The following is a 23,250-nucleotide window of genomic DNA, read 5'->3' on the forward strand; positions in this document are numbered from 1 at the left end:
TATGTTAAATTTTATTGTACAGTTACATAAGTAATAGATATTAATAAAAGTCCTGCCATTCAAATGAATTTTTTAAGGTGATAATTTGAATGATGTTAACAATAATACTGACATACCTAAAGTGAAAAATGCCAATTGTAGTAATTGTTTTTCAAACAATATCAGAAGATATATGTAACAACAGTTTCTATACATAGATGCTGATGGCAACAACAGCTCTCAGAAACGTGACTACCCCCAAGAAGAATTTTCTATATTTCTTAGTGTTCATACAATCTTTTACAGGCAGATCCTCCAGAACTAGCGGGAAAAAGCGCACCTTGTATTCAGCAGATCCCAGGACTCGGAATTCAGCAGCTTCTTATGAAATGAATTAGGAATGTTGTTTTTAAATAAGTCTTTGGAAACTTGTTATTTAAATACATTTAAATTATAAAAACACAGTTTTCCTACCCATTAACTCCATAAAACTTTCACTTTCAGTGACTTACAGCACAATAAAATACCATTTCACAGTATTTGCAAAATATTACTGAGCATCAGTCATGGCTTCCAGATGACTCTGACTTTACCACTGAACAAAACCAATCCACAGACATATACTTTCACATGCTGCGTTCTGGGAAAGGTGTTTTGTTTGTCACAAACATTGACATTAAATTGGGCCTGAGATGATTACATTAAATTGTTTCATTAAAAAGGGCCTGAGATGCCACTGACCTTCTCTAATGGTGCCTGGAAGCACCAACCACATTGCTGCAGCATTGTTAGGGTCTCTTTCTAATCTGACCTTTTTTCTTGTCCTGTACACAACATGCATTCTTGGCATGTCTTGACTAAGTGTTTATCAAAGTAAACTTGCACTGTTCAAGGCAGCAACATAGATGGCATTGTAGTACAGTCTGTGTGTATAAACACTGATGGAAATAGATTTTAGAAACATATTTATTCACAGAAAAATCTTTTAACTGTTCCAAGCTACTCCCATCTTCTCTTTTGGCAATACTAGACACAGCACATAACAAGATCCAGAAGGAGAAGCAAAGTACTTGTAAAAGTACAGTCATTAGAGGATGAGAAAAAAAAAATATCCAGAAAAATGAAGTCAAAATCTACAGCTATAGGTACAGAGAATGCCACTACAACACTCACAGATTTGAAACTTGCTGCACTACATATATAGTGCAATACTTATTTCAGGTGTACAATGAAAATCACCAAATGAGCCAAAGACTATATATTCTATCTGCTGCAATGCCACTTTAGATCCTCAGAATTTTTTTTCCCCTTGTAGCGTGTTGACAGCGGAACTGGAACTGCATCTATACATCCTTTTTGCAACTTAGAGAGTATGAAAGATCCTTGCCTAGAATGAGACAGAACCACAAACACACCTTTTGTAAAGTGGTGCGAGTGTATGAAGTGGGGTTTTTTAACGTGTTTTAGAGCTGTTACTGCTTTGCAATTTTGAAATCCAAATGTGTTTCCTCAGAGATCTAGAACCACCATTTATACTTATCTGAAAAAAAAGTAACTTCCAGCAACCTTCAAACATTCTAACTGCACTAGAAAAGTAACCTTACATGTTTAGTGCCTCATAAGAAAAGCATGCCACTGGATCCACTAGCTGTAATACCAAAGAGCTGCCTTCTCTCAAGATCTTACAGAAGCATCACAGCAGCAATAGGACATTGAAAGGCACATCCCTTTTCATCAGGTGGAGGTGACTGCGGAATATAAAGCAGCAGAGACTGAAGCTCTTCTTCTATAACAGAACCAGGTATCCTGAAGACTTGTAAGTTAAGCTTCATGTGCTAAGAGTTTCTATAATAGGAAATGGAGATGTCAATATAGCTGACAAAGACTTAAGTTACCACAGAGGTGGCACAGCCCTCCATCACAACAGCAAATTTTACAGATACATCTGTAAGGTTACTAGAGTCCATCCCAACATCTACACAGATGTTACCATCTTTACCAGCCCTTTAGGACTACTCACCCTGTAGCACTCAAGCTGTTAAGATTTTCCATGCCATGTTACATCACACTCTCCTGAATGCTTACTGTTTTATGCCATGCAGAGATATCTCATCTGTGAAGTTTACAGAGTTAAAGGAAACATTCACACATCAAGGTTTCCTGCAGGTTTAATTCCTACCCCCTACAGTGTTGTTGGTGCTCACAAAGAAACACTCTTATCTTCTGAGAAAGTATGACTGAAAACTGTGATTTACACATCTTACTCTGAAAGCTGTTGTCAGTTTGAGGTTTAAAGATCAACCAAGAAAATTCCTTTTGCAGTGAAATATTCTAACAGCCCCTGACCCAAAAGAACAAAGAAAAAAGGATCAAGAGAATTTACACTAAAATGCAAGAAAAAAATTTTATATATATATGTGTGTGTGTACAATGAGACGCTCATCTGTCTTTGAATTATGATCTCTTTAACCTTGGAGCCTTTAGAAAAAGTGGCACAGGGATTTTTCACTCAAATACACAGTATAAGAAGGGAAGATATGAAAGCCGTTTGATTTTTTTTAAAAAAAAAAAGCAGATACGGTACTGATGAAAAGTCCAGCAGTACTGAAGAACACAGTACCTGTCTAGTGAAAAAAAATTATTTACAGGATGCAAGAATCTATACAGAAACCTTTGGTTCAGTGTTATCACAAATTCAGCAGAATTAAAGGGTTACAAAAGCATGCTCCTTGTGATTGTGTGCATGGATTCACTGTCTTTTTTGCTGTAATTGATCTTTTAGCACAATTCTGTTCAGCTTCAGAGATGCTTTCAGAGTTCAATAGACAGCTGGGGAACTGACAAGAATTGCATGAATTTTCCTTTTTCTTGCTCCATGGGAAGCCTTTGAGCAGCCCCACAGAAATGTTCTGAAGTACTCACAGGGGAGAATAACTTTAAGACAGGGAGACATGAAACCCTGAAAAGAAATATAATAGAATATTTCTCTATAGAATATTGTCTCTGGAGGAGAGAGCTCTGTGGTAACAGAAACAGAATGAAATTAGGCAGCACAAAGTCAAAGAAAACACAGTCTCAAAAATTTCTGCTACGAGCTATGACAAATCATGCAAAAACACTAGAAGGGCCACAAGAAAAAAAAAAAAAACAAAAACGGGTCTACCTTGGCCTGGGAAACAGAAGTGATAGCTCCAGCACTGAAGCAGAACTGAGAAAATCTAGTCCACTGCTGCCAAATGGTTGTTCAACTTCTTAAAAACCTTAAGTGTATCTCACAAGGGCTCCTTCCTAACAAAGAGTAGTATTTTCCTAACATCTAATCTAAAGCTCATTTATTGTGATAGTTATTTCACAAGCTATAAAAAGCAATCACCACTCTCAATATATGATGTACAGAACTTCTCAGACTTCTCTAAAATCAACTAAAACAATTCCTTCAAGCATTCCTTCAAGGTGGAATGTCTGCTGTATCTTTTATGTTGCCCTCCTCTAGACTTAACAGTTTGTCTTCATCAAGTCTACCATGAGACCATAAAGCTAGAAAATTACTCCAGCTGAGGACTTTGAATAGAGGAAGAGTCCTGTTCCATGTTTTACTGTACTTTTAAAAAGTTTCTGTGTCTTACAATGACATTTCTGGTTTTTCACAATATTACAGCCCACATTATTTCTGCAGGACCCACCCCACCTAAGACACCATTCTGCTTAGAAGGCACCTGATAACTACATTTTATATTTCTTCAGTCCTTTGAGAACACAAATGATGAAGCGTATCTTTGCCATACTTTCCTCTTAAGTGAATTCTCACATGGAAGGTAATACAGAAAGCAAGTCAAGATCTTGTGTACCAGTTGCATCTCCTCGCCTACTATACCAGTTGACGTATCAAACATCAAATCTGATATATTTATTATTGAAAAGCAATGGTGACATTTTTCTCCACCAGGTCTGTATCACTAAGTATCTGTATATAATTTAATCGTGTTAGTATTTTCCAAAAAACTTTTTCGGAGTTAAAATTGAGCTGGTGAGTACTAAACTGCCTGGTTTCCCCTCATTTTGAAAGAGGAGTAGCAAACCTCAAATAATTACATAAACAACAGGACTGTGACCTAAAATTATATTCAGCCTTAAACATCTAAGAAAGGTGTTTTTAAACTAAAGAATTATATCAGAACACTCAAAACATTACATGAAAAATTAGAAAGCAAAATGAATTCAGTCTAAGCATGAAAGCAGTAACGTTCTGGACAGCCCTTTAGATATACATGCACACAGCAGGATAACTAAACAGCTGTAATGCTATGCTTGATCACCTTACAAAAGTTATGATATGAAGAAGTTGTCTGCAATATCAGCGAGTGGAGTTGTTGATACAAATTATTCATACAGTTGTGGAATTATGACACTGGTTTGTTGGTTTGTGTGTGAGGTTTTAAATATTTTTATTTCTTACAAGTATCTTCATCAATATTTTGAGAAAAGATACTCCAGCGCATTCAACTGCATGAATATTTCCACTTGAACTCCTTGCCCTAGAACCTCTGTAGTATCACATTAAAATAAATAGCCTTAAACTTTTTTAACTCTAACTAAAGTGCCACTGTCCTTCTTTGGACCACTCCATTTCTCTGAGGCATGCTTCTGAACATTTGAAGAGGATGACACTAATTTTTCTAGTAGTAGTATAAAAACATTGGAATTATCCATTGCCCTATTCTTTATCCACATTGGAATTTGCTTACTTTTTCTAAATTAATTGTATACAGAGGAAATGAGGCACAAATTGCATAAACGGAAACCAGTGTCCTGGCTACTGCTTTTGACTTCCTGAGTTTTTACCTGTTAAGTGCATCCAAGCTGTTGAATTTTTCCTCTACTGCACACAGGTACCCAGGCCAGGCCAGTGCAGTCTGTTACACTGCCCACCTGACAGTTTTGGTTTATTCCTTTGACCTTATTGATCTTTTCCATCTTCAACTATTCTAAATAGCTAGGTGTCGCCTATTGCTTTCAGCACAACTGTAACTATAACCTATCACCTCATTTAACTCAAATTCTACCTTTTTTAGATGCACAAATTATCAGACCAACACTGCTGCCACACTTTAAAATCCACTGAAAAGCTGAAGAAAGTTTGAGAAACACACAAGGAGTGTTTTAAAGAGAAAAGACCAATACGCATTTTCCTCAGCAAACGGCCCCCCTTCGCCTCCCCGGTCACACTCCGCTTCCCTGCGGGTCCGGGAAGCCGCGGGACACAGAGACACTAACTGACTTGACTGACTGACTGACTGACACACTCTGCTAGCATAAAGTCATCCACCGTTGTCCCTGGAGGGGACAGCACCAGGCCTCTCCGCGGCGTGCCGGCCCCGCAGCGCACGGCCCCCGCAGGCGCAGAGGCCCCGGGCCTTCCCCTCAGGGGACCCGGCCCCCGTCCCTCAGGCGGTGGCACCGCGGCATCCCGCAGCCTGCTCGCCCCCGCAGGGTGCCGCCGCGGCGGGGCCTGGCCCCGCACCGGCCCGCCCCCAGGCCGCGCCTCCCCGCCGGTGCCGGTGCCCGCCCCCCCGCGGCGCTCACCAACAGAGGGACCCCGAAGGTCATGGTGCGGCCCCTGCACAGCTTCCGCAGCCTCTCCATAGGCCCCGGGGGCGCCCTCCCGCCTCCGGCCCGGCCGCAGCGCTTCCGGCGGGACGCGGGTCCCATCGCCACAGCGGCCCCCTCCGCCGCGGCAACGCGCCCGGGGAAACTGGGTTCCGCTGTGGTGCGCGCGTCCGCCGCTGCCCGCCGGGCGTTGCGCTGAAGGGGTTGGCTGTGGCGACGCGGAGCACGGCACTCAGCCAGCCGCCGCCTGCGCTGCGGGGCCGGCCCTGGGGAGCTCTCAGCCCCGCGTCTCCAGAGGCAGCTGCTGCCTTGCTGAAATAACCCCGTGAGCTGGCGCGGCCGGGGCGCTCCGCCGTTACGGGCGTGTGTCAAAAGCCCTTTGAAGTAACGGGCGTTTCCTGAACACACAGAGCGGGGCGGCGGGCACCGGGCTGGCCGGCGGATGGCCTCGCCTGGGAGGGCGCGCTGGGGCCGCGCCGGCGGTGGCCGCGCTGCTGGGGGTTGCGTGGCTTCCGCGGTGTGCGGGGTGAAAGGGCCGGGGCTGCAGCCGTGCTGCCACCTGCACCTGCGTGCGGCCGGGCCTGAAGGCCGAGGGTGCCGGTAACAGCGTGTCTGTGCTGAGAGGGGAAAGGGGGCTTACAGTGGTCTGGCGCCGCGGCTGCCAAACCTGGGCTGGCCCGAGCCCCTTGGAGATTTCGGGCCCGGTGTTTTTCATCTGCCATCTATGGCACGTGGAAGGAGAGCTTCCCACCCATCATTCCAGCTGGAAGCTTTTTTATGCAACGCACTACTTCTGTTAGGTGTTTGTACAGCACCTGGCACGGGGACATTCTCATTTTTGGATTAGGGCTGCTGCACATTATGCTTTTGTTCTTGCTGTTGATTACATTAGAGATCAGAGGACATACTCTCCAGGCACAGGCTGCGATGTGTTCACATATCACTGTAGCCAAAGGCTCTGCCATGTTCTGGTAGCCAGTGGCAATAGCAGAGCGGAGCTGGGAGAATGAAAGCTCGTCTTTTAAATACCTCCTGAGTCATGGCACAGCCTTTCCACAACCCAAATCATTGCCTGATGGAGAGAGCACAGTGGTGACAAAGTGGAACAGGGCATCTGCTGCCTCCACTCACAGAGCAATTTAAAACTATTTGAAAACAAAATATTGATGATTACTTCCTTTGGTCTTCTCCATTAATCACATCAAGGAATTGGTGGAGGTACTTAAGTTTTCTGAACGTGTCAATAAGCCACCATATACATACAAACTCAAATCAGAAGAAAATCGAACATGAATAAATAAGACGAAACTAACATTATTGCCATCCAGTGGCCACTAACTTGTTCTGAGAGCCTCTCCAGCCTAGAGGCAAATAAACAGGGCAGAATAGCAAAAAAAAAAAATGTAGCAGGGAACATGATGCTTCTTGAGTAACTCAGTAACATGAAGGCAACATCGGTCTGAATTCCAGAAATGCAAACTCTCAGCTGGGAGCAATGAGAGAGAGATCAGGTCTGTGGCTATCCCTGCACTGTGCCGAGACTGGGATGAACTCATCACAGAGCACAGACTCTCACCCAGGGCCTTTGAAAGCACAACTGTCCCTTTTAAAACTTCATTAAGAGTTGGAGAGATACGGGGCTCAAATCACAAGCTCGGGAAAAAGAAGCCAACTGACCAAAAAAAAAAAAAAATCAGTAAGAATAATCTCTTGAAATTATGAGAGTTGCTATTACAGATACAGACAGATGTGCTGAGAAGAGAGGTTATTACTTACCTCTTTCCTCTCACCCTAACTTCCCCTAGGAACATTTGTATTGTAACTAATATTCCAGCATTACGCTAACCTTATTTTCAGTCTTACTGACCCACCTGAGTACTATGAGGTCTCTGCTAGAGACATGACCCACAGGTGCCCATGTGCAGTTGGTTCCCTCTCATTTCAGCTTTTAAAAGGGCACCAAAAGTCCTGGCAGCAAGAACAAGGGTTAAGAGTTTGTGCTTGTGTCATGGGGTGCTCTTGTTGAGATTCATAAGCTGCTCTTTTGTTTTCATTGATAACTATCGGTATCTAAAATTTTCCTGTGGTATTATGCTTTGAAACAGCAAGAGAAAGGAAATGTGTAACCAAATACATACATGATGTAATTGCATAACAACAACAATAATTTTGTAATAATTGGAAGGATAAGAAAAGTGCCTAAAACAAACATGCTTTGCCAGAGATTAACAGTAAATTAGGCTTTTAAAATGTCTTCATGTTTAATATTTGAAAATGCTGTTAAATTACAGAGGTAAAGCTATCAACAATATATATTTTATTTCCACAGTGTCCCTTTGTTCTTCTCGTTGGTTGGTCACCTTAACAGAGGGGGGTGGGGAGAAAAGATTTTGAAGATTTAAATAAATTCCAGTTTTGATTTACAACAGAGGTTTGATGCCTCCTTGATGTGACCCCTACTGTCATAAACAGATGGACAAACATAAAAGTAGATAAACAAACATCTGGGTTTTGTGACATTGACATCTTGCCCCAAGTGTTGTTCCCAATACTTCAAGCACATGTGCATGTCCCTAAGGAGGCCGAATGTAGCTTTCTTGTCCAGGTTACCATACAGCCAGTTTAGCATTTTTTACTTTGTCAAATACTGAGAGAGGGTTTTCCACATGAAACGTGCCTCTGGAGCCCTAGTTCTCTTCTAGATGTATACATGGTGTATCTGGAGCTCAGGTGCAGAACAGAAACACAAGGGTGATGGCTGGCTGGCTTTTGTCACATTAGGAACTAGGTGTTTCCAACTGCAGTTTCCCCGGCCTTGACAAAAGCTCTGGGAAAGCCTCTTCTCACTTTCCTCCAGAGAAGGACCTAAAAAGAGATTTTAAATTCTGTGCACATAATGTGCTGCTGGCTATTGGCAGGCACCCTGGGCACTTCAGACAAATGAAGTTTTGCACTGCTGGTTTGGGCTGCAATGACCATGACTGCAGGGGAATAGAGTGCAACAGTACATTGTGTAACATGGTTTGTGGGCAATGGGATGGAGAATAGGATGGAAATCTTATTAAACATCCCTGAACAAGCCAGGGTAATCAAGATCGGTGCTGGACAGGATACCAGGAGAGCTGCAGAATTGCTCACAATGCAGTATTGACTCTAAGTAGCCAAGGTTGATAAGGAACATCAGTTCAGTGCAGAACCTGCAGCAATTTGTTCAGAGGATGAAAATGAGAGGCATGTTATAAAGGTTTTGTTGCCCAAACATGCATCACTTCAGGAGGCGGTGGAGTGAGGCTATTCTGTGAGTTATATTTCCATCCAGTAGATCTCTCCAAAGCCTCCTGCTCCACTAGGAGCATGCACATGTAACAAATCATTAAGTGCTGTCTGCACAGACATGATGTACATCATAGTCAAGACCTTCAGCCCTGAAAGCACACACTTCTGTATACCTGAGCTAAAGAAACAGCTGGTTGGACTTAGCATGCTATTGCGACCAATAAAAGGAAACAACCACCCATCTTAAGGGCTTGTAGTTCTTTCTGGTTGGAGGGTGGAAGTCCTGACTTGGTAGTAGCTGTTGAGAACAGCATTTCTAAAATTGCAAACCCCTCTCAACACTGTGTCTGTTCCTTTTTCATCCTCCCTTGTGTAGCCAAGAGGAGTTGCAAGAGAGATAGGGGGCCTGGATTTTCCCTTTGATTCTCTCCTACATCTTCTGACTAGAACTCCTAGTGAGGTAATAGAGTGGAAGAGTTGGTTTACTTTTCCTTTCCTCCTCCTCTGTTTTCTCATTAGCTGTCAGCATGAGCATAAATACATGCAAGGACCACATTTTTGTCAAGAGCCAGCTTGGAGAGGCCAGCGAGCCAGTTGTGCCCATTTTTTGTGCCACTGAAACAGTGCACACAATGGAAGGCACCATGGTGGCCCATGCATTGGAAGGGTCATCCATGCTTTCCAGATGTGGCCCTAAGTTTCCCCCTCCACCTCCAAAAAGGGAGGAGAAGGAAACAGGTTGACATTCTTTGGATTCACCACTGATTTTTCACCTTCTCGGCTCGAAAATAGGCTGGGGAAGAATGGCTCTGGAGCCACATTTTAGGTCTGTGAGTGCAGGAGGAAAATCTGAAGGAAATCCCGACCTTCCCAACAGATTCTCTCTCCTACTTCTTGTGCTCAGGAGGGCCATTCCCCCAAAGACAGCCAGCAAATGTCAGCTCGGAGAGAGATTCCCCAGGGAATCTGGGGGAAAAAAGCAAACCAGGAACATTGCCTAGAAGTAGGGGAACTGAGAGGGGTCTGTGCCAAAAAGCACCAATATGGTCAACAGTCATCTCTGCACCTACTTAGTAGCTGCCTCTAAGCACTAGCCCCATCCTCTTTTTGACCCCAAAGAAAAGCCACGGTAGCACATTCATTTTCTATGTTCTTTGTTACTGTTTTCAAGAGCAGGACAGTAATTCGAGCTCTTAAATTTGAGTACTGAAAACTAGTGGTTGTAGAACAGCAGCACCTTTCATTCATCCTTCACTTGAGTTCAAAATGTGATAGTTACAAAAGGGATGGGGCTGAGTAGAGCTTGTTGCTGGTCTAAGAGATGAGAAGGTTGAGTTCTGGCTCTGCTTCCTTCACTGGGTGTGGACAGGAGATTTGTCATAGGGGAGTGACAAACCCAGTCAAAATAGAGAGGAGGCTGCTGGGCTCACATGGGTGGGGGAAGAGATAAAAAGATAAAACAGTTCCAGAGAAGGAACATCACAGTATGGTGCCCCCCTGCCTGTACACATGCTCTCAAGCCTGAGAGAGTCAGCATTTCTCCATGGGTCAAGGAGCATGGGGGCCCTGGGAGGAGAGTCCAGTTCAGTCACTATACTCCTCAGTTCAGCGTTGGGGTTCACAGTCATTTTGCCAAGCAACTGTAGTGGCAGCCCTCAGAAAAGGGACTGAAGCTTCACCTCCTTAGTAGAAAGGGTCTTCCCTCCCCTGTGCTGTCCATTGAGGAAGAGAGAAACCAAGGTGTGTGAAAGGGTGAGAGAAAGAAATAGTACAAGAGAGAGGGGTATGTTATTTGAGGGCATACTGGGCACAGTTTAGACCCGAGTATGTCTACAGGTTCGTGATGTGCCTGAGGCTGAAGGGGCTGTGGAGGTGGAGGGGGACTCCTCATCTGTTGTGTCCCCCTGCTCCTCCTTGTGGAGGCCGAGGCTGATGTGGCTCTGCAGGGCTGCTGGGGTCAGCCACTCCTTGGGGAGGCAGCTCTGGAGGAAGGGGATGCATGAGCTGAAGTAGGCCAGGCGGTTCACCCAGCGTGGGATCTCTTTCCCACATAGTATCTGTGGAGCAAACCAAAAAGGAGCATGGTTAATAGTACAAAAAAAACCACAGGCATAGCGGCAATGTCATCCCCATCCGCATCATCACCTCAGCAGAGTGAGTTCCCTGTTGCTCAGAAGAGAGCTGTTTGAAATGTAGCAAGCATCTTCTGCAGTCAGAAATAGCTATAAATGCAAATGACTACACAACTGCTTGACATGCACAGAAAGCCCTGCCAGCCATAGCCCTTGTGAGCATCATAACAGAGACCAAGGCATCGTGGTCCTCAACAGCTCTGGCCACTGTTCTCCAGGCAGTCCATGAGTAAAAGGACAGGCCTGCTGGTGCTTCTAACCAAGACAATGACACTCATTTTCCAAGTAACTCAAAAATTTTGGAAAAATATTTAGGCTGTTGCTGTCTGGACCTTGAGGAGCCCAGAAGCTGAGCCTGCCTAGGTGGATGGAGATGCCTGAGAAGCTATTCTTGCTGCTTACTTTTCTTCCTCGGCTGGATCAGTCAAGCTATAGTATCTGGGGGTCCTTTTCCTATCCTAGCACATCACCCTGTAATTTATCCTCATATGGTATTTTCTAAATGTGGGAAAGAAAGCAACAAACAGAAAAATACTAGCTTCTCACTAGGCCTGTGTTTTATCATAGATGCTCCTGGCACTGATTTGAGTTACACTCTGGCTAGCACAGGTGCTGTTTTCCAAGGTCATACCACATTCAGCATAATGAAACAACTTGCTGCATACAGCTGACCTTCTCTTCTGTAGCATTTGACCACACATACATACAGGTGCCAGATTTTAGTAGCTGTGTCTGGCTTTGACCACGTAAGGGAAATTTCCCTTTATGTTTTACCATTCCCCTTACCAGACACAGAAGAGGCAGGTGGAACTGATCGGGTGGGGTGCCTCAAGAGCCTGCCTTTTGTAAATATACTGCCTCTGCGGCCCTGCACCAGGATACTAGAACCTGAAGCCTGTGGCAGGTACAGTAGTCATAACAGCCGAATTCTCCTTGCCTCCCAGAGATGTCTCCCATGGAGCAAGACAGGCAGGGGGGAAACTGCACCCCACAGTCACACGATTCGTGTGGATCAGTGGTTCCAGGGTTGTCCGTGCTGTACCTTCTGCCAATGCTAAATCCCTCTGCTCTCCTCCAACACTCTTCCCAGCTAAAACTACACTTAATTTAATACTACTTACTCCAAAAATTAAGAGGGTGTTTGTAATCCACTAAGGACGTTATTTGGCGAGATGTATGTCATCGACAAGGGAAATGCAGTGCTTAGAGGTTTCAAGAGATTTTCAGGGAGCACGAATGGAGCAGTTGCTAGAGGATGGGCTGTGCTGCATTCTAGTTGTTATGGCTGATGAACAAGCAGGTCCTCCATGTGTACAGCCCAGGCAGGACGATCTAAGCCCCCCTCCAACAGTCACCTTGAGGATAAGGGGACTGACTTGCTCCAACAGCATGGAGTTTCCAGTGAGGTGTGGAGAAGGTGGCAAACCTGTGACTGTACTAATTTGACCATGGAACTCACTTTATTTTGATATGCATTGTTTAAAAATCAACGTGTGAAACTGAAGACATTATCATTGGGTATCAGAATGAACACAGCCATTTAGCTGTTAAAATTATTTGCAATAATTTTATAATAAATAATATATATATAATAAATAAATAAAATAATTTGCAAAAAAAATATAGACTGTTCTTTACCTAATACACCCCCCAAGAACTTTTATTTCAGTTCTTACTGATGCTGCATTCTACCTAACTTCAGATACGGCTATATGAATCTGTATTTTTGAAAATTTTAATCTGGGGACAGTTACTTTATTAGCAATTATTCATCTCCACCCAGATCCCTAGTTTCCATTGCTACAGCTATCGCCTGATCCTGTGAGCAGATGACCTCTCCACCTATGTTTAAGACTCATTCACAGAAAATTTGCTGATCTATTTGATTTTCGCACCAGACATATCTGACCATTTTCACAAGAATACTGCTGAATTTTTAAAATTGTATTCAATATGTCCTACTCGAACATTGAACCTGAGCCAAAGCCCAAAACTTCAGCACAATTGCTTCTAGATTTTTTAGCACTTGTCTTTTTTTCTCTCTGGGAACTTAGGCAACATATTGCCAGTGTAGAAGGTAACTCAGTTTAGGGTCCTTGCTATGTATGCATGCATGTCAGTTTAGTTCTTAAGCGGTCGTAAGTATTAATAAGGACTTCCCCAAGATATTAATAGGAAAACAAAAAAAAAATAGGAAAAAAAAAAAGGGTGTGATTCTTTGGGAAAATCAGCTGAAACAACAGAGAAGCACAAGGTAAGACTGGCTGAGATGGAAATACTGGTTTTTTTCTTTTCTAAGCAGGTCCCCTAGCAACTGAAATAGCAGTTCCCAATGTGGAAGCAATGCTGAGATGTTTGCCTTTTGTTTATGGAAGCTTCTCACCCAGAATGAATCAGTAAGTCAAGGAAGAACCAGAAAAAGAACAGAGATATGTGGGCATCAGGCCATCAATCATCAAAGGGCAGTTTTTGGAGCTTAAGGAAAATGTTGAAGTCAAAGTGGTTTTCCTTTCCTCAGTTACACTTGTCCTCACCTCTTGTCAGTGAAGCCTTGTTACTATTCCACACCAAAACACAACTTTCAACAGGAGCAAAAAGGCAACAGCAGGGAATGCCACTAACACTACAGCCTTCTCTGTGTTTTTCACTCCTTTCCATAAAACATATTGTGCTGGAGCATCCAGTAGTGCTTAACTAATGGTGAAACATCAAATAAACCTGACTGCAATGGGATTAAGACACCCGAGTTTAAATAAAACAGCACAAGCAAGATAAAGTGGGTGTTTTCCAATTGTGTATGAAGCCACAGAAAAATCCACCTACTGCAGCTCTTCAGGGCAATTCTCAACTGAAAACCACACACTGGAAAAATAAACTCACAGAAGCCTATTACCATCCGTTGTTTCCACCAGCAGAATTATTTTTTAGATGTTTTTAGAGTTTAGGATTTTACAGAGGTTTTTTTTCTTCCTTGCCAAGCGAGTGGGGTTTTCTCTTTTGAAGGGGGTAAACATCTCTGTGATGGGTCACGTACCTGTCCGGTCAGAGTTGGTAAATAAATAATAAACTGTTACGGGTCAGAAATTGCTAGTTCTCACCACCATACAAAATTTTCCTGCTACCATCCCTTCAGGAAAGGTAACATACCTGTAGTGGAGCCTGAGCTTGGCACTGGACAAGAAAGCAGCTGAGCCTTTTTATATGTAGCTGACCGGAGAAGGAACTTCAAACAGTCACAGGAGGGCTAAGCCTATGTGAGATACAAGCCTGAGATGTAAGCTCAGGGGCCAGTTATAGCTTGTCTGAGGTAGGAAAGTGTGATGGGAAACCCTGTGGAGTACATGACAGGCTGGACTACTGGCAGCAATGCCTGGAACACCTCAGCCCCTGTGGGACCTCCCTAAGTTTTGCAAAGCTCCTGTGAACAGTGTCTGGCTATCATTGCCAAGCGTGGTGCTTCCTTGTCTTCTTCTCACTGTCAGGTCCTTGAAGGTGCGAGTTACTCTCAGCCCGCAGAGGCAGCCAATCCCAGTCCCAGGCGGAAATCCAGTGCTTGGGATAGCACGCAGCTTCTGACTGCCCACCGAGGGACCAGTCCCCCATTTCAGGCAGCCTTCAGTGAAGGCTGCGTGTACTTGCAGCTTCCACTGAGTGGCACCTGGTGATAGAAAGCCAAGTCTCCCACAGCTGCCGCTTCTTCTGGGGGCTCTATGTAAGAACTGCAGATGACCCAGATGGCATCTGCAGAGTCAAGTGGAAACAGCGGTTCAGACATCCGTGGCTGAAGCCAAATGGGTGGGAGAAATTGGACCTGACAGTTTGGGTGCTATTTCTGGGAAACTGTCAAATCCACACCAGGATTTCAACTCATCAAGAAACAACTAATTTGGGATACAAAAGGATCCTTAGAGCACCTTAAGCTGTGTCATTTTGTACTAAACAGTCACTGATTAAAATGTATAGACTGCCCTGGGAGTAAGGACTGCACCCCATTACTCTTCCCTGCCCTAAGAACTAGGTGCCACGGCTCAGCAAGGCCTTAACACTTCCCTCTAAAGCTTTACTGTGGGCAGGGGAACAGCCTAGCAGATGGGAAGCACCCGTTTAGATGCCAGCCAGCAGTGGAAGAAGCTAAGTCTCCTGCCTTCTAGAGGACAATGCCATCCATGTGCTGCATTTTCTGAGGGCTTTGGGTCTATGGGCGTATGCTAGACATTATTTGAGATAGTCTAACAGGCTGAACCCCTTTCAAAACAAAGTGAAGGGCTGATTAGTTGTAGATCCTAAGAGAAAGCTCTCAAATGCAATAGGTTCTGCTGGGTGATGCAATTGGAGCAATTCAGGCCACGTACAGAAGTGTAACTCCAGGCACTTGGGAATATTTTTGAAGTGAGCCCTCCCAAAGGCACCGAGTAGTGCTCTGATCCATGAAAATCAAGATAAGCAGAGGCAACATTACAGTCCTCAAACAATACAGGCTAATTACTTCAATTCTTGTCTTCAAACTGCGGCTTGGGGAGTTCAGCACTGAACATCTGCTGAACCACCCACTGCCACTTCCATTTAGCAGCCTTGCTAAAAATGAAGTGGCGTCCACATGGGGCACGTATCCATCTGAGCTACTGTACAGTATTCCCCTTGGTGTGTCTTAGAGAATGCAAAGGGCTTTTATTGGCACCTGAAGAGTCTAACACACCCCAGAGCACTTTAAGAGCAAAGGCTTTAGAGCCCAAGGGGAATCTTTACAGTGCTTGCACAAGCTGGCTCCTACAAGGCCTAGACAATATAGCACAGATGATGCTTATCAGTATTTCAGAATAAGGCCATTAGATACAAACCAGCACACCTGCCCAGGCAAACCTTGCAGGCTGTGCTAGGGCAGCCAAAAACCATACAGAAAAAGGAAGCATGGCCATGTGATGAACCTAGTACTTAAACACATCTGGAATAAACCACTAACTCAACGCGCAGGGACATCTTTTTTGCCACCTTGCAAAAACTAAACTGGTAGTATAACTGTCCAGTCCTGGCAGAACGAAGGGAGTTTGAGTGCATCAATGAGGAATATACCTCTAGCTCTGCACTCCTAATCAGCTGCTCTACATGGTGTATATCCTGAAAACAACATTCCTCAAAGACAATGGACATACAGCCTTTGCAACATACCTGAAAGCACAGTCTTACTTTGGCAGAGTTGGCATGCTAGGATCAATTGCTTGAAACACATTTATTGTATAGTTACTGTGTAAAAATAACAATTTCTACTCTAGGGAATGTAACTAGCCTGTGGGGATCAACAGAATAGATGAGGTGGCACTGGGCTGTGAAGCTGCATGAAGCCCACATTCAGCAGAAGCTGGCATGGCCTGCGTCTTGCAGAGGAAAGCGTACAGCTAAGAAACTGTAGATGAGTATGAATGAGCTCAGCAATGACGCTGTGTTCTGGGAGGTAGCAACCTGAATCAAAGGGAGGAAGGGAAAAGCCTTTTAAATGAATTTAAGCCACTGTCTAAAATGCCCCCCATTCTCCTATGCTATCTCTTTTTGATCCACATCAGGCAGGACGTTGACACTCCTATGCCCTCTCCAGGAGTGCAGGTGTTTCTCCCATGTAAAGCAGAAGCATCTGCACCATCTGCCTGAGACTAGGCAGGAGTGAGGAAAAAGGAAAGCACTGAAAGGAGGGACTAATACCCACAGTCTTGCGCCCCTTATGATGCTAGTTAGGACATGTCAGTCACCTCTGTGGTGCTGTGGTGGAAGGACAGAGTTGACTCTATGCACGTCTGCATGCAGAGAGATGCCAAAAGCAGAGACAATGGAGTAGATAGCTCTGGGTCAAACAAGACAGCTGGCTTACAGCACCTCAGCACTGTTTCAGCCACACTGGCCAGGCTACCAGTGGAGAGGCACGGTGGCTGCAAATGTGACATCTTGATGAACCGCGTTCAGGGCTGAATTCTGAGCAGCATCGCTGATTAGTTATGTACCAACACTGGAGCATAGCAGTATCCTCTTTGAGCATGAAGGTCCTTGTAACCAGCACTTATAAGTACAGCCAGCAGCTGCAGGGTGACGATGTAGGCAGCAAGTGGCGTCATAACAAATGACCATTTCGGGAATGCAGAGTATAATTAAGTCTGGGCTTGCTGGTGGCATTTAAAACAATGAATCTCCCACCAAATGAATGAACAACTGTAATTCATTCATATTACCATGATGATGTGAAGAACTGCCTTCTCCTCGCAGGTGCCATTTCAAGACCAGTGGCTGAGAACAGCTGTTGCCTAACACAGTCATTCTTTCAAGTGTTATGGACAGGCTGAACATGACCAGGCCAACCCATATACATAGAGGGGTGGACATCAAGAGCATCTATTTTTTACTGAATAGCTAACCAAGAAAATCCTCCGTTTCAGTCTCAAGCCTAGTGAGCAGCAGGTTATTGTGGATAGAGATAAAATGAGAAGAGAGAATACAAGAACTCATAGGAACAGGGAAAGCCCTTCTGTCTGGCAGTGTTGGCAGGACTCCTAAGCAAAAGGTTCTGGTCTTAAAATCCTATCAACACACTTATTTCATTTACACTCCTGACACTTCTCATTTATCAACAGGCAGTGGTGAAAAGGACAGTGATTTTCTTTGCCGTGTTCATTTGTGAAAAGGAGGCATCTGTTCTCAGGCATTTGCACACACAAAGACTCAAGGGCTCCATGACGGTGTGACTAGAGATGAAGTCCCCAGATAATATGAACTAACTTAACTCCAAGGTATTATGCTTATTTATAACAGATAAGGAAAACGGGTTTGGTAAGACAGATGCAAAAAGCATATAAAATAAAATAGATGGTTCAAAACACCCACACTTACACCAGCCCCAGACATCTTAAGATATTTTTTTTTTTCGAATTTACTCTTGATAATATCATCACATTTAATCTTTTACTTGGCATCTCATACTATTCCTCCGCAAAATAGATAGATAAGGAAAAGAAGATGGACTGAGACCTGAAAGGTGCATGTAAGAGTTACCCACTAATCCTTTTTGTTGGACTACAGGACTCATGCAGGATAGCAAGGCTAGAAGGGTTAACAACAGAAAAAAAAGTTTATACTTTTATAGCAGCCTTCATTCTATTGACTTCGCAAATACTTTATAAATGTAAACAACTACACAATCTACACCTAGAAATCTCATTTTACCACTGCAGAGAAGCCACATCTGCAATGCAATATTTATTAACTGCATGCAGTCAAAATTGTGCATACATTTGGGCAGAAACAAAAGAAAAAAAAGCATTCATCTGAAACCATAAGGATAAATTTATGGGTGCAGGACATCTTTACTAATAAACTTCTTCTAAACATACATGGTTGGTTAGAAATGAGAAAACAAACACAGCCTGTTCTCCATAGAGCTAAACGTTCAAAGGCTGCTGCAGTGAAGCAAGTCTTTCCACAGTCTTCAGTGAGGACTAGCTCAGGTGCCAGAAAATAAAGCTTTCCTAATGTTCTTTCATGTCCCGTGGTTGTTGGGGATTTTTTGTTTGTTTGTTTGTTCGTTTCCTTCTCTCTTTTCTGTCTGTTGGGAGCATTGTGTCCCCTGCCATTATCAGAATCACAGGTAGGCTTTTACACAACGAAACGGCGATCTCGTCCTCTACAACAGAGGCAACTGAAAAGCAACCATTGACTAAGGCAAACCTGAGTTTTACTTGTCTACTTAGGATCTGCTGAAGACTGGTTTATAAAAGCTTCTGCCGCTTCTGACTGCGACTCAAATGCCACCTGAAGCTCCCTTCTCTGGTGTTTAATCCTTTCTCTCCGATAGCTTTCAGGCTAAGGAAAGCTTCCTATTTTTTAATAACGTCATAGTGAGAACTCATATGTGGCTGGGGATGGACCTGAAAAGCTTCAAGCTTGAATTATTCACTGGTGCTTAAAAAACTGCTCTCATTTGGTCCATGATTCAGCAAATCTGCCTTTTTCAAAGAATTTGCTAAAAGTCAAGCTCCTCTAAGAAAAGCAGGGTTCTGATGCAAGTTTCTTATATGCTGTCAGCTTTGCCTTGGCTGAAAAAGGACAGCTGAACAGACAGAGATAAAAGAATATGCACTATTATCTCCTGTCACTTCAGCACAGCTCCACACCCTGTACCATTAAAGTAAGATGCCTCTGTTCTACCAAAGCTCCAGCCACATTGGCAAAGGACAACCAAGACAGCCACGCCATCAGGGAAGTATACATCAGACAAAGCTCCAAAGCCAGTCACAGAAATATCTTACACCGTACTTCAGTCAGGAGAGATGGGTATTTCCTGCTAGTCACACTGTTATGCAAGGACAAAGCCTCCCCCTGCTACTATCAGTGGGACGGATCTTTAGCAATATTACGAAGGAAAGGGACGAGAAGCCCTAGCATCCCACCTAGATGTAATCCACAGGCAAGCAAGCCTAACTGCACCAAGATCATCCCCTGCCTCCCAGGGAGATTCAGGCTATGTGGCTTCACCAAGCATTTCCATTCCATCTAGCATGCAGGTTTAGTAATATCACGGTGGTGTCAGCATCAATGCCTACTGCAGTCCTCTGAAACCATCAGGTTGCAGGATTCACTGTGCAGACTCCATCTGTTAATCTTCAAGGTATTTCCTATTGGAGACCATCCTTTTAGGCTGACTTGAGAGAGTCTTCCTGACTTCAGGAGACTGGGAGCTATTTACCTCCCAGGTTGAGCACTGCAGCTCTGCAGCTGTAAGACTGACTACACAGCATTCAGTTGTGACAGAGTCCATTACCTCTGCTTTGTAGGAGCCAGCCTCATCTAGGATGCTAAAGAATTTTGCAAGGCTGACCTAAGCCACCTCAGATGCTTAGGAGACTCTCTTCTCCTCCCATGTCAACAAACAATAGGCCAAGCTCACCTCATTAACCTCAGGTGTATTTTCCAAGGCCCCTTCAGCCCAAGAACAAGACCCCCAGCTCCCCAAAATAATTTTCTCTCTCTGGAAACTTCTGCAAATTTTACAACTTCAAAATGAGCTTTTGAAACCACAAGCACACAAATTCTCTCTTCGGCTGAATTGTGTTATCTCCCTGTTTATGTAAATATTTAAAGTAGGACTGTTTCCACAGGAGAGGATGAGGGAGTCCCTGCCTAAGAATGTCTTGTGGCTGATCTTCAGGAGAATTTTTGCTAAATATAGCAGAAAAGGTAAATAAATCTTTAGTCCAGCTTGCTCTCCCACACTTCAGCAAGCTTCTCTTTATCCAGGATGTTCTCAGTTACTTGCAGATGAGTATGTCTCACCAGCCAGAGGTTCTGTTTGAACCCACAAAATATCCTAGCAGAAGTTTTAATAAAACTATCAGATCCCTCTAAAAGGCTCTGCTTTTGATGACATGTTTTACTCCGAAAATCCTAGGTCAACTAGGAAAATCCTAGTTCAACTCCAATAATTAGTTCAAATTTTAGCCATTTACTCAGATGGCATCCCTGAGCACTGTCCCCTGGATCCAATCCTTTGCAACAAGAAATGCTGAGCAATAAGGAAACAGATTCCTTAATATTTAAAGGAATATAAAGAGGCAAAAAGGATCAATGGGTACAAAAAGAAGCTGGATAAAGGGATACCAGTCTGTTTCCCTGAAGCTTTTTTAATTCCTTAGATCCAAATGACCCTGGAAGAGCTTTCTGAAGAATGATCACATGTGGATGTGAACCATGCACACTGAATTCACGGTTGATTCTAGTCTTTTTTAATAGATTTCTCTGGGTATAAGGGAAAGACGTGATAATTTGGGCAAACAGGGATGTTTAACTGTGCTTCATCATCCCTCAGTCATGTGGCTAAATTCTGCTTTCCTTGACTCCGGGGGAATTCGTAACAGACCATTCAGGTGTTTCTAAGCCAGATTTGTCCCAGGAACTACTGCTGATTCTCGGACCATACTCTTAAAGATACAAATAGGTCCTGCTAACACACACTCAGCCTTCTCCTGCATCCTTCTTTTTAACAAAAAAAAAAAAACAAAACAAAAAAAACAACCAACAAAAAAAACACCCTAGGGTAGTTTTACAGCAAGACAGATAAATAACTCCAGGCTGAGAAACTGCTATGAAATATAGAGGGGTTTGATCTTTTCTGGCATTAAATTACACATACAAATCAGAAAGAAATCATTTCCCTTTCAAGAGGAGGGAGGAAATACATGATAAAAAAATAAAATCTTCTGTCACAGCTGTCCTCAGGTAAAGTTCCAACATCAACAATTTTTAAGGTTAATCAGATCAATGCTTCTCAATTAATTTCCTAATTATGATGAGCATCAACTTCATATCTTAACAAAAGGGCCCGTAAGACCCACTAACTTTACTGCGATTCCACCACTGGTAAGGCTACTGGGGAATAAAAGATCTTCCCTGGTGCTCAGAAGCCACACCTCTTTGATAATTATGTGTCATATGCCCTATAGCAAGGTGCTGAAGAGTTTCCTTAAATAGGGATCATTCCAGTTGCTTGGCAGTAATCACATTAACGAAAGGAGAAGGAATGATTCCCTTGAGTCATTCCACTTATCTTCCATTTCTGGTGCTGATTCAAAGGTGTTTTTCTCTCTTCCCATGCTGGTTTGCCCTTTCCTGAGACATACTGTAGCAACTGTCATCACTCTGGTAAGAACAGAGCTCCATAGCTTATCTTAGACAGGAAACTTCAGAAGCATGGAAAATTGCTGGTGGGAAGTGGAGTGAGTCATCTTCTGTTTGTGAATGGGCTAAGCAGCAAAAGCTTTTTCAGTGTCTTTAAGCTGCAGCGACATAGTTTGGTCCTTACACTCAACACAGGAATATCACCAGATTGGAGAAGAACCTTGAAGCAGAAAACCTTTATTCTCCTTCTGATCCTCTAGCTATCGCTATCTTCTCTAAAGAAGCTGTCCTCAGATGCTGTACACTCACCATACACCTCACCATCCGTAGGGCTCATATTCTTATATGCCTGTACTTGAAGCCCTGGCAGTCAATATTTCACCTTCATGTGTATTTAGGGGTACAAGCTGTGCCAAGTATGCTTTTGCCTTGCCTATTATCTGCCTTCCACAAGTCCAAATTGTATTGCAGACTTGCAGGGCAACCATGAGCTATGCTCTTGCATTGAAAAAAGCCCTGTGACAGCAGTTTCACAATTCCCTGTATCTACATTCAGCTACCTTTATCTATGTCCAAAGAACAGTCTTGGCAGTGAAGCATGTAACTGCATGTCTTTCTTGGCGTCTCATGGCACATTTCCTTGTGGCCCGCTGCTGCAGTGACGAGTGCTCCTGCAAAGCAGTGGCATCATTGGGACCTCAAACCTGCGGGTCCTTGTAGGAGAACTTAGAGCCCAGGAATGACTTTAAGTTTGGCTTTTTCCTGGAACCAGAAATGTATTGCTCTTCCTTTGTGTCTGCTTTACAGCAGTTTGTAACTTTTGTCCTTTTGCTATTTCACTTCTCATTGTTCTGAAAAACCAGGAAATTCGATAAATGGCATTATGGAAAGGATTAATTATTTTAGCTTTTCTTTTTGTTTTAAAAGGTTTTTCTAATATTCAAAAGCCAGTATTTTTTCCATCTGGCAGAGTTTAAACAGCCTCTTTTATCAGCCAGGACAACTCATAAAGAACATAAATATTTTGCAATTCCTTGAAGGGCCATTTGAACGTATTGCTGTAAGTATACATGGGGGATTGTTAGGAACATAGTGACTTAACAACAGATGATCAAACAGAAGGGCTTTACCCAATATTGACATGGTCCTAACTGAATTCCCCATGCATGCATAATCTCATTGGAATGCTAGAATCCCTGCTGTTTGCCAGCAGCATTACCCACCTGGAGTACCGACACACAGAAAGGCACATAAGCTCAGAACAGGATGGGAAGTTTGGGATCTGCTGCTGATGGCATTGTGGATAACTGGCTAGCTGAAAAGGGTCACATAGACATAGTCCAGCTGGCTGGACAAAAATGCGCATCGCTCTCAGCTTATCTGAAGTAAAGCAAAATACACTGTCTTTGGCTGTCCTTGTTACACAATAACAGGAAGATTTTGGTGGGAAAAGAATGTTGCAGGTGGGAACAGAAAACTACAGAAGAGAAACTAGGGGCGGGCTTGGTATTTAGGCAACTAACCAATAATGAGCTTAACGTTTGTAATATGTATGAGCTAATTATAAGAAGGCATAAAAGGTGACTGTAAGGTACAATAAACGAAG

The 23,250-nt window shown here is 43.5% G+C and overlaps 2 protein-coding genes across 5 annotated transcripts in view; both read right to left on the bottom strand.

The window, feature by feature from the left end:
* The window catches only part of LOC130153150 (cytochrome c oxidase assembly protein COX16 homolog, mitochondrial), a 49,376-nt gene extending 43,649 nt beyond the window's left edge, over positions 1-5,727 (bottom strand). The window contains exon 1 of one of the 2 annotated variants that reach the window (XM_056347612.1): positions 5,563-5,727. In XM_056347612.1, coding sequence (XP_056203587.1) covers positions 5,563-5,688 — 126 coding nt within the window. In that variant the 5' untranslated portion in view covers positions 5,689-5,727. The remainder of the gene's footprint in view (positions 1-5,562) is intronic. The other variant, XM_056347611.1, reaches the window with a different exon arrangement.
* A 4,272-nt stretch (positions 5,728-9,999) lies between these two features.
* The window catches only part of LOC130153148 (deubiquitinase DESI2-like), a 58,413-nt gene continuing 45,162 nt past the window's right edge, over positions 10,000-23,250 (bottom strand). For all 3 annotated transcript variants that reach the window (XM_056347609.1, XM_056347607.1, XM_056347608.1), the window contains one exon: positions 10,000-10,919. In XM_056347609.1, coding sequence (XP_056203584.1) covers positions 10,677-10,919 — 243 coding nt within the window. In that variant the 3' untranslated portion in view covers positions 10,000-10,676. The remainder of the gene's footprint in view (positions 10,920-23,250) is intronic.

The sequence above is a fragment of the Falco biarmicus genome, chromosome 7 (genome assembly GCF_023638135.1).
Source record: "Falco biarmicus isolate bFalBia1 chromosome 7, bFalBia1.pri, whole genome shotgun sequence".
Lineage (NCBI taxonomy): Eukaryota > Metazoa > Chordata > Aves > Falconiformes > Falconidae > Falco > Falco biarmicus.